General features: G+C 40.2%; 1 protein-coding gene across 2 annotated transcripts; it reads left to right on the forward strand.

Moving 5' to 3' along the window:
• The first annotated feature begins 789 nt into the window (after window positions 1-789).
• Window positions 790-12343, forward strand: SSR3 (signal sequence receptor subunit 3). 2 transcript variants are annotated; one of them, XM_027113453.1, is made up of 5 exons: window positions 790-1034; window positions 2242-2368; window positions 6132-6230; window positions 10862-10993; window positions 12056-12343. In XM_027113453.1, exons 1-5 carry the CDS (start codon window positions 902-904, stop codon window positions 12120-12122), a joined length of 558 nt encoding a protein of 185 aa, XP_026969254.1. In that variant the 5' UTR covers window positions 790-901; the 3' UTR covers window positions 12123-12343. The 2 variants fall into 2 exon arrangements, with proteins under 2 accessions (XP_026969254.1, XP_026969263.1); XM_027113462.1 differs by lacking the exon at window positions 790-1034 and adding an exon at window positions 1188-1294.
• Window positions 12344-14146: the final 1803 nt, after the last annotated feature.

Below are 14146 nucleotides of genomic sequence, written 5' to 3' on the forward strand. Positions count from 1 at the left end.
AATGGTATTTAGTTGTTTTAATCAGCATATTCAATTTTCTGAACTTCAGAGGCCTGTCCAGCCAACATATTGTCTTAGTATTGTTTTACCTAGCATGGCTTTGGAAGCCACATTATTTCAACTAAATCTTTAAAGTAATAAAAGTGTAGTAATTTGTAAATGTATTGGACACATGTTAAATATTATCTTCAGCAATGAGAACATGAGTTCCTTATAAGCAAGAGTGCCTTTTTTGTACAAAGGTAGGCTGTTACTTTGTTGAAAAGATCCCACACCCTGGAGACCAGCATTCCTGGTCTCTCACCCTCAAAATGGGCATATCATAGGATTCTTGAGGATATTTAATGAAATAATGGCTGTGTAAAGAAGGGGCTCAACACATGCTACCTACCTATACTTATCTTTCTCCTCTTCCTCTTCCAACGCCCCAGTGTAGGTACCCACAGGGCCGGCTAACCATGCGCCCGTTGAATGAATGACCATATGACTCAGAGCTCCTCATTTTGGAATTTCGACCGCTTGGAAAGCATGAGTCTACCAGCATCTGTGAAGTGTAACGTCAATAACGTTTTGTTAATTCAAAAAAAAAAAAAAAGCACCCACTAAACTACAAGTCCCGGCTTTTTCCTAGAAACTGACGAGTCACGTGACTTGCCAGGAATCCGGAAGTCTGGCCCGCTCGCCCAATCATGCCGAGAAACCTACGTAGCGGCGCCAGGATGGCCAATCCTGCTGACGCTTGCCCCGCGCCGCGCAACGCCGGGTCCCTCTTCCGCGCGCGACGCTGATGGGTCGTTAGCGGATACGGTGGCCGCGGGGGTGGTGTCAGCGGCCTCTGCCCGGCTTGGCGCCCGGCTCGGAGCCTGACTCGGCCTTCTCGTCTGGCAGCCGCGGTTCCACCATGGCTCCCAAAGGCGGCTCCAAGCAGCAGTCCGAGGAGGACCTGCTCCTGCAGGATTTCAGCCGCAACCTCTCGGCCAAGTCCTCGGCGCTCTTCTTCGGGAACGCCTTCATCGTGTCCGCCATCCCCATTTGTGAGCGCTTGGAGAGAGGCGGGCGGGGAGGCCGCCGGCGGGTCGGCCTGGGCGGGGACGTGGCAGGGCCGGGCGGACCGGCGAGGCGTGAGCCGGCGCCCGCACTCTCCCCAGCTCGCCCTGGGCTCGGGGGCAGCACGTAGCCTCTGTGGGCCTCCGTGATCTGGTCCAGGGTAGTGGTGGGCGGCATCCCAGGAGAGTCACCTGTGGCGCGTTTTAAAAGTACGCTAGCTCGTTCCCGGGCCTCACTCCTGCGGATTGTGAGTTACTCGTTCCGGGATGGCGGCCCCGAATCAGTATTAAAACTAACGCCCGGGTTAAGATCGTGTGATGTTAACATTTAGGCATATAGCCTATTTGCTTTTTTTCCCTAGAACTATCGTTTGCTTTTACGAGATCTTAAACTTATTACTTATTTTGGAGAAACTCATGAATTAAGATGAGAGACATTAACACCTGCACTGAATTAGAAGTGTAGCTTTAGGAGAACTGCTTCACGCAGAACATTATTTTCCTAGTTTGACGAGAGAAGTTGCCAAGGGCCCGCTCTACAATGTGTAGTAGCCCTTTTAATAAGCCTATTAGGGCAATTCTGAAATTCTTACTTGGATGGAAAAACTACACAGTCTTGGCCAAGGTTGTTTTTAGAGCTCAGGGTTCCCGAATGTGAATTTCCTCTCACATTGCTGCACTGTTGTTGGACAGTCAAATCCAGATGTATTTTCTCTTTCGGTTTTATAAAACCCAGCGTGCAGTTAACGTGGTGTGGAGCCTTTTGGTTCACTGGCTGCACTGAGCACTGCCTTGATTTCAGATAACAGCCATGTCAGCGTGTAAACTCTGGTTTGGGGCTGCACATGGCGTTTTGGAATGGCCTGTAGTTAGCGTTAGAGTACCCTTTAGAATGAAATTTGAAGTCTGAATTGTGATTTTGTTGAGCCAGGGTTCTCATTTTAGAAGCAGAAATCTCATAATGTACTAGTTATAGAAAGGTTATGTTTTTCAAGTGTTCTCAACTAGGGAAACTTGAGACTAACGTTTTACTGGATATCACACTTCTGAAGTTCCCCTTGTACTGTACTGGATTCCCTAATCAGGGCTGTATTTTACCAGGTTTAGCTATAATTAATTCAGCAGGCTTTTGTAACTGGCTGGTAATATTTTGTTTCTTTTTGTATCCCCCTCTCCCCCTTTTATCTTAATTCAGGGCTATACTGGCGAATATGGCATATGGATCTTATTCAGTCTGCTGTTCTGTATAGTGTGATGACCCTAGTAAGCACATACTTGGTAGCCTTTGCATACAAAAATGTGAAATTTGTTCTCAAGCACAAGTAAGTATATTTCTCAAGAGAAAGTATATATTGTTGCATTTTTATATAGTAGGAGGTCTTCTTAAAGACCATTTGTGTGTGTGTGGGTTTCAGTAAGCACTATTTTGAGATACATAGGTATGTATATTTGGAGGGGGAGGCACATTAATGGTATGAAGGAGTAGCAACTAATCGAAAAGCAGAGACAGTACTTCTAACACTGCTATGGAAGTGGGTATTGATGGTGGAATTAAAACACTTAAGTACCATCCTTAATCATTGGGTTCAGAAAAACAAACCCACCAAGTAAAGTAACATTTTAGAAGTCAAATGGAATTCTTTCTAGAAGGAATTGTTCCGGGCTCACCATGTAGAATTTTTGGATGTGAAAGAAGTGGTCTTTTTTTCTTATATTCAACACTGACATTTTTAATGCTAATTGCATTTTTCTTATGAGAATATGAAAATGTAAAAGGTTACTGTATTTCCTCTATTTCTACCTCCATTTTATCATGTCACTCTCCTGACAACTCTTCATGGCCTTCTCTTTTCTAAATGTATTAAATCCAGATTCTTCCAGGCCCTGGAATGCAAGTCTTCTGCCTCCTACCACTGGGGCCTTGTCTTTTAGGATTGGGCCTTAGATCTTCTGACTCAGTTTTGAACTGACTTCTGACTCATCCTTTGAACGTGACTTGTTCCCTCCCTCATTTAGAATCATCTCCCTTTCTTTCCATTCTTACATGTCTGGTATTTCAAGACTTCGGAATCTTTTCCAGAGAAATCTTAACTGTCCTTATTGTTCCTGTGTTAAGCTTTCTAGTGATGAGTAGAAACACATTGAGATGATCTCAGTTAACAGGGATTTATTGTAAGGAGGCCAGAAATGGTCTCAGCAACTGAAACTGGCCTCAGCAGCCTCTCCACTGTCGTTCTTGAGTCCAGGTTGGAGTCCAGGTTGTGCGTGGCTGTTGCTAGAACGGCTAAATCCAGGTCATCTTTGTTGTCTCCCTGCTTGACAGCCCCTCTTCACTAACTGCCATGCCAGGATTCAGCCCATCTCGGCCTCTGCTGTCCTGGGCTGTCTTTCTTGTGATAAGGCATGGCCATCTGTGGATAGCGAAGCCCTCAGAAGTGGGCGTTTTGCATGACCCATCCTTTTTGATTCCCTTGGAACTCAGTCCCTTTGGGACCTAGTGTTTTTTCACTTGTTCTGCATATCATTTTTATTCGCCTTTTTGGAGTCAAAAATCATGTTCTTTCCCCTCATTTCTCCTTTCGGCTTCTTGAGGGCAACTGCCATGTCTTTTGTTTATTTCCCTTACAATAGTCAATGGTACATTTAATTTAGTTCAGTAAAATTCCAGTGACCTACTGACTTAATACACCCTCTGAATGGAATTATTTTTTAGTCATAGTTTTGGTGTAATATTAAATATTGCTACTGACATCAAAACTCCTACAGATTGGCAAGATTGTTAAGGCTTAAAGAGCCAGCAAGATTCTGAGTGTGGGTAGGTGTTGGTAGAGAGAATGGCTTCAGAGTCGACAGTCTGGATTCCAGTCCCAGCTCTGCTGCTCTTAAATGCAGAGCCTTGGGCATGCATTTCATCTTTCTAGACTTCAGATTCTTGAGCTGTAAAATGGGAGTACTAATGGTACCTCGTGGGATGGTGAGGATTAAATATGATACGTGCGACATAAACCATGGCGTCTGGCATGTAATAAATGTTTGTGTGCAGTGTTGGAGAGGTTGGGGGTGAGAGATCCCACAGGAGTTTTTTTTTTAAGGTGGCATGATTTTAAAAATGTTTGCAAAGATGTTTTTTTATCTCAGTTGGCTGAGAGCTGGGCCCGTGGATTTCCCTGTTTTGTTTTAGAGCATTCAGCGCTGAGTGAGGTTTGTTTTCTAAGAGCACTGAGATGGAGGGTAGGGCTTCTTGAGTTGTAATAAACCTACAGTGTGGCTGTTAATGTCTCTGTTAGGCGAGTATAGAATTGTAGACATAGAAGAGAAATTAACTAGTTATCTGGTTCAGTGTCTTCAGGAAGATTTGTCATGTGGACAGATGATTGACTATTTGTCCAAGAGATGCTTAGAGCCAACTCCTCTGAAAATAGTTTATTCCTGTGTCCTAGCACCCTGACAGTTGGGGGTGGTGGTGTGTGTGTGTATTTTTTTTTACCCTCTGTTCTGCTAAGAAAGGTTTCTGCTGTAAACCATGTCCATTTCTTATCAATTGGCCTTTCCTAGAAAAAAGCAGTCTTACGTGAAGTTCAGGAAACACTTAATAAGTGCCTGGGATTTGCTAGAGATTAAGAGATGAGAGTCTCTGCCCTGCGGAACTGAACTTTTACATAATAAAATGAGTCAGGGAAAGTTGGACATTATAGTGTCTTAAAGTATCTCTTAAAGCAGCTACCTGCTCTCTTAGCTGCCTTTTTCTTTACGTTTCAGAACTTATTTCCTTTTACCTGCTTTTTTTAGACAAACTGATTTTCCTCCCTCCAGTTATCAGTCTGTGGAAAAATACATCAGTTGAAGCTGACTAAAGGTTTTCTTTTTAATAATGTCACTTCTAACTTGATTCTTGACTGAGAGATAGAGATGGAGATATAGTTAAAACCAGCCTGAATTTGTGCTTAATTTGTAGCCCAGAAGCTCATGTGGTTGAGAAAGGTTGAGAACTATTGCCTTGAATGATCTTGGGCTTTTCAGGAATCCATCCTGATTTTCCCACAGTTTCCTTTGGTCCACTGACCAGAACTTAATATACATAGTAATGAGGGATTGAGTAATTGAACATAGATTGAACAGATATCTGTCTCTATGGTGCACATCCTGTTGCTTTCAATACATCTCAGTATCGTGTTGAATGTTTTCTTAGTGGGACTCTGTAATTGTTATATTTTGCTTGTGATCAGTTATTACTTTTTCTATGTTTATGGCTAATCAGTTTCTCCCATATTATGAAAAATAAATCATGTTGAATTTAAATGTCTAATCTTTGGGAGGCTTTTTGTATTTCATCACAGGTTAAATTTTATCCTCTCTTTCACTAGCAACCCCATCTGATAAAATTCACCTCATAGATTTTTTTAGGATTATGTCATTTCTTTCTTTATCTGACTTATCACTAAAGATTCTGATCTGATTTCTTGAATAACACTTCCAGCCTTTTCTGGCTAATTCCATATTATCTCTTGGTGCAACTCTCAAACCAGTAGTTTGTTTAACTAAAAGTGCTGTGGTCACTCCTTAACCATGTGGTATTATTTCTTTTTAGTGAAATTCCCCTTTGGAGTAAAGTTAAAAGCTTTACTTTAAGATATTACAGCTATTAATTCTCTCTTTGTTAAGCTTAGTTTTCTCTCCTGTTATTTATTGGAATTGAAATCATGTATCATTTGCTAATGCCTTAACAAATTTATTTGTGGAACAGTTAAATTATGAGTTAAAACAAATTGGAGCTATAATGATTCATAACTAAACTGTGTTAATAGCATTTGACTTTTATTTCCATATTAAATACCTAACTTAGGAAAATTCTCCCTTTTAAGCAGAAATCAAAACACATCACTAATAAACCACATCTTGGAAGTTTCTTGAACTCCCTCTCTTTTGGCTAGCACAGTGTAATAAACTTGGAACTTTCTGTCCAGCTTATTTTCTTGAAATGTAAAGTATATAGTTGCCAATACAAGATACGAGTACAGAGTGTTTCTGAGAGAGTGTGATGTTCACTCCTGGAGCATGTGGAAACGTTTTTTCTTTTCCTTCCAGAGTAGCACAGAAGAGGGAGGATGCTGTTTCCAAAGAAGTGACTCGAAAACTTTCTGAAGCTGATAACAGAAAGATGTCTCGGAAGGAAAAAGATGAAAGGTTTGGCTCCCTATTTTAAGTGTTTGTGGTAATCAAAAAGGGGGTTATTTGTAGAAAATAAGTTTTTGGTTTCTGCTTAGAGCATGTGAATATTAGAATTATCTGAGGAAAACGTTGGTATTAGAAGTCAGGGTAATGAGAATAATAACTGACTTTTTGAGTTTTTATTACTACCAGATACTTTTCTTTGTGCTGTACACAGTTCATTTATTCCTCCAAAGAGCTCCATGAGGTAGGTACTGTTGTTTTCTCCACTTTACACCTGAGGAATCTGAGGTACAGAAAGCTCGGGTACCTTGCCCAAGGCCATAGATTAGTGTGCGGTAAAACCAGGATAAGAGTGCAGCCAGTCTGACTTGAGAGCTTGTATTCAGCTGCTCTGCTGGAATTTAGGAGCCTGCAGAGCTGTGTCCAGTGCTGGCTCTGCCACTTGGTAGCTGTGTGACCTTGAGGCTATCACCTAACCCCTCTGGGTCTGAAGAGTTTATGTTGTGTTGTGTGTTAGCATTTTTAGGTGGTGGTATTTCTGCTCCTGAGCTTTCCTGGGGACATCTGGTTCTTGGTTATCTGCATTGTTTGGGAAAAAGAAAAGAATTAGGTTTGTCTCCTGTTGCCGAATTCTGTGCCACATTTGTTAGTCCCACCCCCAATTTTTCCTGACAGCTGCTGTTAGAAGGCTAAAAAACAGTCTGACATCTGAATAGAAGTCTCTGAATGATTGAGTAAACTTGTGCTTAAGAGTTGCCAGATGGTTTAATAGAGTCATGAGTCGAGGCTGTTTTCATGGATCTTAAATTTTAGTATCTACGAGGTGCTTTATGAAACGGAATTTTTATCCCACTTTTCTCCAGAAAGACTTTGTGGGGACTTGCAATATTAAATTGCATGTGAAACAAAGCAATACAATTTAAAAAGATCAGAAACCGTTTAAAAGTAAGAAAAGGTGGATGAACAAGGACTCAGCATTAGTTACAGCAGTTGGGCACTAAACTCAGCTCTGAGCTTCCAAGTGTCAGAGGAAGCATCCAGAGTCACCCAGCTTTCATTGCTGGATGAGAAGCAGCGTGCACGTCCTTCTGGAAAGAAACTTTCCTGGCGCTGAATCTTGGAAGGACTTTATCAAGTGGATCCTTATTTAAGGGACACTGAGTAACTTAATGAACAGTGTCTTCTACAGTGGTTTTGGACAGGCACCAGAACATTATTGAAATGATTACGTCCTATGGATCCTTCATAAAACTGAAGGCACAATATTAAACTCATGACAGTGAAGGCCTGTTTTCTATGGAACTGCTTTAAAGACCTCTGGCTCTGCATAGCTTTTGTTTTTAGAATTGCAAAGTTTTTTTTTTTTTTAAAGATTTTTTTGATGTGGACCATTTTTTAAAAAATTAATTAATATTTATTTTTGGCTGTGTTGGGTCTTCATTTCTGTGCAAGGGCTTTCTCCAGTTGTGGCGAGCCGGGGCCGCTCTTCATCGCGGTGCGCGGGCCTCTCACTGTCGCAGCCTCTCCTGTTGCGGAGCACAGGCTCCAGACGCGCAGGCTCAGTAGCTGTGACTCACGGGCTTAGTTGTTCCGCGGCATGTGGGATCTTCCCGGACCGGGGTACAAGCCCGTGTCCCCTGCATCGGCAGGCGGACTCTCAACCACTGCGCCACCAGGGAGGCCCTGTATAGCTTTTTTTTTTTTTTTAAATTTTTTTTTTTTAAATAGCTTTTTTATTGCAAGTTTTTGCATAGGGATAGATATTAGAGAATCTAGACCACTTTCTTTTAACCTTTTCATCAAATTTTAATACTCATTAGAACATTGGTTCTTAAATGGAATGCACATCATAGTTACCCAAATTTCAAAATGCTTGTTACAAGCTCTTACAGGTCTTACAGGTTTTAGGTGATTAATTGTATCAGAGATGGCAGATGGGTCTCTTCTGCCCACTACAGACTTGCCTGATTTGGTCTGGCACTTTTTCTTGATCCTGGGATGTGTCTCAGAATCTTTCTCAGTGTGGTGTTCAGGTAGTCTCTACTAGTGGATCAGAGTTGGAATTGGAAATGAAACCTCTTCGCCGTTGTCTAGTCCAGGTATTTCAGAGTAGGATGAAATGGAGGTTTTATTGATATATAAAATGCAGAGTGTCAGAAGATTATAAAATTTTCATTCTTGTCACCAGTAGAAACGTGTGCTGTTTGTAATTCTCTCGCAAAGGCCATGCTGGATACAGTTGTACCCAGGTCTGTACTCATTATTGATGCTGCTAACTGGATCCAAGACTCCCTTTAAGATCCAGTATTTTTCTTCCTCAAAGGATTAGTTACTTCCAATAGATTTAAGAGAAGGCTTATCGGCATCTTTCTGCCCAGAAGGGTATCTTCAAACCTCTATCTAAAATCATTTGGAATACGGACTACATGCCACTTTGAACCTACTTTTCTACCTTTCCAAGGAAATTAGCAGAGGAGAATCAGATTCATTAACATTTGTCCCAAGGTACAAATGTTATTTCTCCTTGACTTACTGACGGTCCATCATTTAGTATTATCAGATTGTAAGAGTTGTTGAGTTTTTTGGTCTCAACTTTTCTCCTGTTTTAGGAAGTGCTCCTTGGAAAAATGACTGCTTGAGAAGTTCTCCCAAACTAGATTTCCTACCAGTGAAGCTTTTGTGGAACCATTGCTGATGAGGGCAAATGGAGGTCCTAAACTTTTTCAAAATAAACCAGGGTGGACTAGAAAAAGTTGAGAGCTGTCAGACAGTCCTGACTGTGTATACCCTGATGTAACACACGGTCTTTGCAAGCTGGGATAACCTAAAGGATTAAGCCACTCTTTCATCAAAAATGTCTTGAAGATGGTTCTGATTCAGGGCATGATGGGGAGTTAGGGAAAATTGCTGCGGTGGAGGTGTGATAATTTAATCACCAGCAGTAAAGGCATGCTAGTGGCCTACTTAAGGAACCTGTCTTCACTGGGTCTTGTGCCAGAGCCTTAAAAACAGAGGCAATTGTTCTGAGTGTTTTGTAGCATTAAACCATGTTGGGACTATGGATATTTCTGGGCTGGTGTTTTCTTTGATCATTGTTAGAATGGTGTAATGTATTAATTCCAAGTCACGTATAGTTTTTAAATTTACATTTAAACTTCTCTGAAATCAGAAGCTATTTTATAGTTGATAGCTGCATTTAATGTAATGTCCTTCACTTCTTCCAAAGTTTACAGCAAATTGAAGATTTATTAAGTTGATGGTATCTACAGAATCAAGGAAATATGGCGTATGTATTAGAGACCACAAATTTCTTCTGACGAAGATGAGGCTAAACCTTCCATTTAGCTCCTTTACAGCCATGCTTGTTGACTTTGGATTAGAACATTTGGTGACTAAAACATGGCAGTTAGTACTGACGTTAGCCATAGTGCTGTCCTTAGGATTAGTTGGGGCTACTATCTGGCCCCAGAGTAATGTATCTTTCTGGGGGAGAAAACATCTATGGCAATGAGTTACAGCCTTTTTGATAATGACCTGCAGTAAAAAATATATATATATATTTTACTCTTTGACCAAATACACTTTTACATACACACATGTAAATGTTTCACAGAACAATAATTATTACCCTACTGTATGTGATGCACTTGATACTTTTCTGTTTTTTCCTTTTTTTCTTTAACGTGCTGGTCTCAACTCACTCTAATTTTTCCCGATCATCAGATCCACTCAGTTGATTTCATGTCCCACTAATGGGTCACAGCCTACCTACTCTTTTAACTTTGTAAATTGCTTTACAAAGTTAATTAACTGAGGGAAATAAAGGTTCCCTTATTCATAGGCACCCTGGAACTTCCTGTTGCCTGTGTGAAGAGGTAAAAGAAAAGGTTGATAAAGTACTAGTAAATTACTATGATATTATAATGTGTAAAGAAGATTAAATAAAAAGTAAATGGGTTTCACAGAAGTTAAAAACTCCTCCTAATGGTCAAGCAGATTCTTAGTTTGAATTAAATAAAGATGGATAAAGAGAGTCACAGACAAGTCTGCTTCTGTGATGCCACAGCTAGCTTTGTCCATGGGCTTGTCTTAAGGCGAAATATTGAAGGCTGACATCTGTAGACTGTAGAGGGTCTCAAGCCTCAAACAGCTGAGAAAGCCCTGTCAGGCTGCTAGTCATCAAGTTTGTTTTTGGTGAGTACCTAGAGAAAGATGCCTATTTCAGTTGCTGATGAAACCAAGCTAATTTCAATTAATCAGTCCCTTCCTGCAAAGCTCTAACTGCCTGGGAAAAAGGTAACATCCCCAGCAACTGTTTCTTGAGCATGGATAAAGTTTTTGTCTTTTTTGGCTGCATCGTGTGGCTTGTGGGATCTTAGTTCCCTGACCAGGGATTGAATCTGGACCCCAGCAGTGAAAGCACCGAGTCCTAACCACAGGACCACCAGGGAAATTCCTGAGCATCAGTAAAGTGAAATATCTTTTTCAGTAGGAAAAAGGAGACAATGCTGACTGAATTTAATATTAAAAACAGATTCTGCCCAGAACACTTAAGGAAGAACTTACTATGAGCTAGAGCCATGTGGTATTTAAAATTTTTAGTACCTGTTTAAAAACTTAAATGACTTGTTTTGTGTCCACAGAATCTTGTGGAAGAAGAATGAAGTTGCTGATTATGAAGCTACAACATTTTCCATCTTCTATAATAACACCCTATTTCTGGTCTTGGTCATTGTTGCTTCCTTCTTTATACTGAAGAACTTCAACCCCACAGTGTATCCTTTAAAGGTTGATTATCTTTTTTAGAAGTCTAGAAACAGTTCGTTTTAGTTTTGATTTGTCTGAGTTATTTTTTGGTAACAAAAAACGACACAGGGAGTCAGTCCTTTAAAAAGCACCGTGACCTCAGGCAAATTTCTGGACATTTAAAATACGGGCTTTTGGTTTGATCTGAAGTTCTTTTAAGTTTATGAATTAAGACTTCATGATAAATAAGTATTACAAAGCAGTCTTACGTATATGATGATGTGTACCTGCCTAGTTTAAAAAAACTTCTAAGGAGACAAAGCAAACTTGCCTTCTTTGCTACCTCCTGGCATGAGCCCTGTGTCTGCTGGTACTTTGGGGCTTTGGGGTTGGGTGGATAGGCAGTGGAGTTAAATTGGCACGTTTCATAATAGCTTAACGGTGTTTCAAGCTGCTCTTAAATTGAGCTTTTGGGCAAGAATCAGTCTTCTCTTGTTAAGGTAATTTATTAAAGGTATTATCCAGGGATGTGCAGCCAAACTTTTAACCATTGGAGATTTTGATGTAATAAAATATCAGACACCCTCCAACTTGTATCTCCTGGGACTACTGGAGTGGTGTGCCCCAAACACTCTAGTCCTGAGGCTGAGAGTAGCTGCAGACTTTCAGAACCTCCTTGCTTTTACAGGCTAGTTGTAGCCAAAACACTGATAGACAGGGAAGACTTACTTTTCCTTTGCTCTTGATGTGGGGGTTGGGGGGTTGGGGAAATCAAGTCCCTTCTTCCTCCCTATGTTCTTTGATCAGTTCGTTTCCTGCAGGTTAAATAGAATTCAGATGTTTTATTTGTGATCATGTGTTCTAGGTTTCTGTCTCAAGTGTTTTCTTTTTAAAATTGGAACACGTTTCCTGTGAATGTTCTTCATTCTTTATAATCTCCTCTCTTGTAAATTGCATTTGCAGACATTAATGACATTATTGTCATTAGACAGCGGCAGGAGGGAAACAGTACATTCCAAAGAGATGGGTTCTTTTTGTTTTGTTGAAAACTAATTTGGGGTTGATTTTTCCTTAACATTAAATTCTTACAGGAACTACATTTTGTCCATAAGTGCTTCGTCGGGCCTCATCGCCCTCCTGTCTACTGGCTCCAAGTAGAGCACGTCAGCTTCCCTCCACCGCCCTGGCTTTGTGTCTATGGGTGGCCTGTGGTATATGGAAAAGTAGCAGGGTGGTCAGGTTGGAAGACACACAAGCTGTTTTTGTAAAAGTCTGGAGTTTGAGGGTTTGAAAAACCCAACAAAATGTAATTCAATATTTGTTTATTGGCTCTTTTTTTTTTTGACAGATTGTTGAAATTAAATGAATTGAAAGGGAAACTCAAGAGTACCAGGACATTTATTAAAAGGCAAAAGTGTTGCAATATGTTATAATCACAAGGGGAGAAAATAACTTGTTTCCTTGACTTGTCAGAGGTCACAGTAACCTGGACTGAGCTGTTATTATTTATAATAGTAGCAAGAAGTTAATAATTGGTTCTGTGTGTTCCAAGCACAATATTACAACTTTTTTTTGAACCACAAATATCAGAATGAGTCCTCTCCCTCTGGGGGATTGAACAGAAGCTTCATGTTTGCAAGTCTCTGAATTTGTGATTTGAAATAACTCAAAGTTAAAACATTAGTTTCTCCAACTTGGAGAAGAGAAACTTGTGGAAAAGTTGTTCTTTTTTTTTTTTTAAAGGAAGAAAGGCAGCCAAGGTAATAATCTAAAAATAGTGCCTAGGCATATGAGAGTTGTCCTATGCGGTTATTAAAGTACACACTGCTCAGCTCTATAGCTTTGGTCCTGGGTGTCCAGGGAGGTTAGCTTGACCCTACCATGTTGGTTTGACCTATTAAGAGAATGGAATCATTGTTTTCTCTTGACCGGGGTCTCACATCACTGGAGGAATGTTCAATAAGAGAAGCTCTTTCCTGAATATTGATGTGTAAAAGACCAAAGTAATTTTTGTGATCTTAGTTCTGGAATTCTAAGAACTCTCCAAGAAATTACAGTGGTTTTGGTGCTGGTCAGCATTTTTCCATGAGGACTTTTCGTAAATTTGACCCTTTAGTCCAAAGGTTCCTATCAATTGTAAACAAAATATTGATCTCTTTAGACCTTGTGGATCCAGCCAAGAGCAGTCTCTTGCATTTTTTAACCAGTGTGTTTACAGGTAATTATTTTTTTCTATAGGCCACGATTTGAAAAAGTTTGGGAAACTCTTCTTGAACCTACATCACTTAAAAGGTTATGGACTCACAGGTGATAATTCCTGTCAGCTTTTGACCACATCCAGTACTTTTCTACAAACAGTATCTTAAAGGAAATATACTCCCAATGGCTAATCTTAACTTTAATGTTTGGTTTCCACTTCTAAATTTAAGGTGAATGTTGCAAATAATATTCACCATTTATAACTATAGAAAGGTATTCACCAGGAGTCCATCTTCCAATTCCATGCTGTTGGATGTTTTGCGAAGTCACATCTAAGAACCTGGAAGGAAGACAGGCCAGGAGTACGTTTGCCTAGTGACCCAGATCTTCATTATCTTCAACTGAGGATTAGATTTCATCATTGCTTTTAGAAGTCTGCAGTTCTTTACTTTTCTCTGGTACATTGTTATCCATGTGCCACCACTGGGTAATAAGGGGTTAATGGGGAAGTCAGAAGAAAGACCCTGCATAGTAGTTAGTGTAGCACAAAAGAAGTTTATTTTTATTATGTTTTAACTTTTTTTTTTCTGTTGATTAATAACTGGTCAGTAGTTTGGTGGCGTGGCGTTTGTACCAATTGCATTTGCTTATTTGACAAAATGACTATTTGACAAACCATCAGTGTCTACTGTTTGTTACCAGAGCTGGGTCAAGTAATTTTTTACCTGTAATTTTTAACTTGCAGGTAAAAAATTGCCACTAGGTGGCAGTGCCTGTATAGATGGGAAAAAAATTCTTATAATACAGTATACCTGAGATGGGGTGGCAAAATAGGGGCATCGGTGTGACGTTCTTAATAGAGTGCCTCTTGAGTTAATAAACTGAATAATTTGTAGAAAAGTGAGGAAGCAAAATTTGGTTTTGGTCCTGAAATTTTCCTATGGCACTTTTTGTTTTTAATCCTGATAATAGTTTCTAACTTT

This window comes from Aethalodelphis obliquidens, unplaced genomic scaffold (assembly GCF_003676395.1).
Source record: "Aethalodelphis obliquidens isolate GAN/ISIS:26980383/991018 unplaced genomic scaffold, ASM367639v1 scaffold1, whole genome shotgun sequence".
Lineage (NCBI taxonomy): Eukaryota > Metazoa > Chordata > Mammalia > Artiodactyla > Delphinidae > Aethalodelphis > Aethalodelphis obliquidens.

Excerpts from the sequence above, each read along its gene's own strand:
- SSR3 (XM_027113453.1), top strand. The coding sequence starts at position 902 with ATGGCTCCCAAAGGCGGCTCCAAGCAGCAGTCCGAGGAGGACCTGCTC. Across the intron at positions 2,369-6,131 it reads AAATTTGTTCTCAAGCACAA|AGTAGCACAGAAGAGGGAGG; the intron begins GTAAGTATATTT and ends TTTTCCTTCCAG. Across the intron at positions 10,994-12,055 it reads AAGAACTTCAACCCCACAGT|GAACTACATTTTGTCCATAA; the intron begins GTATCCTTTAAA and ends AAATTCTTACAG.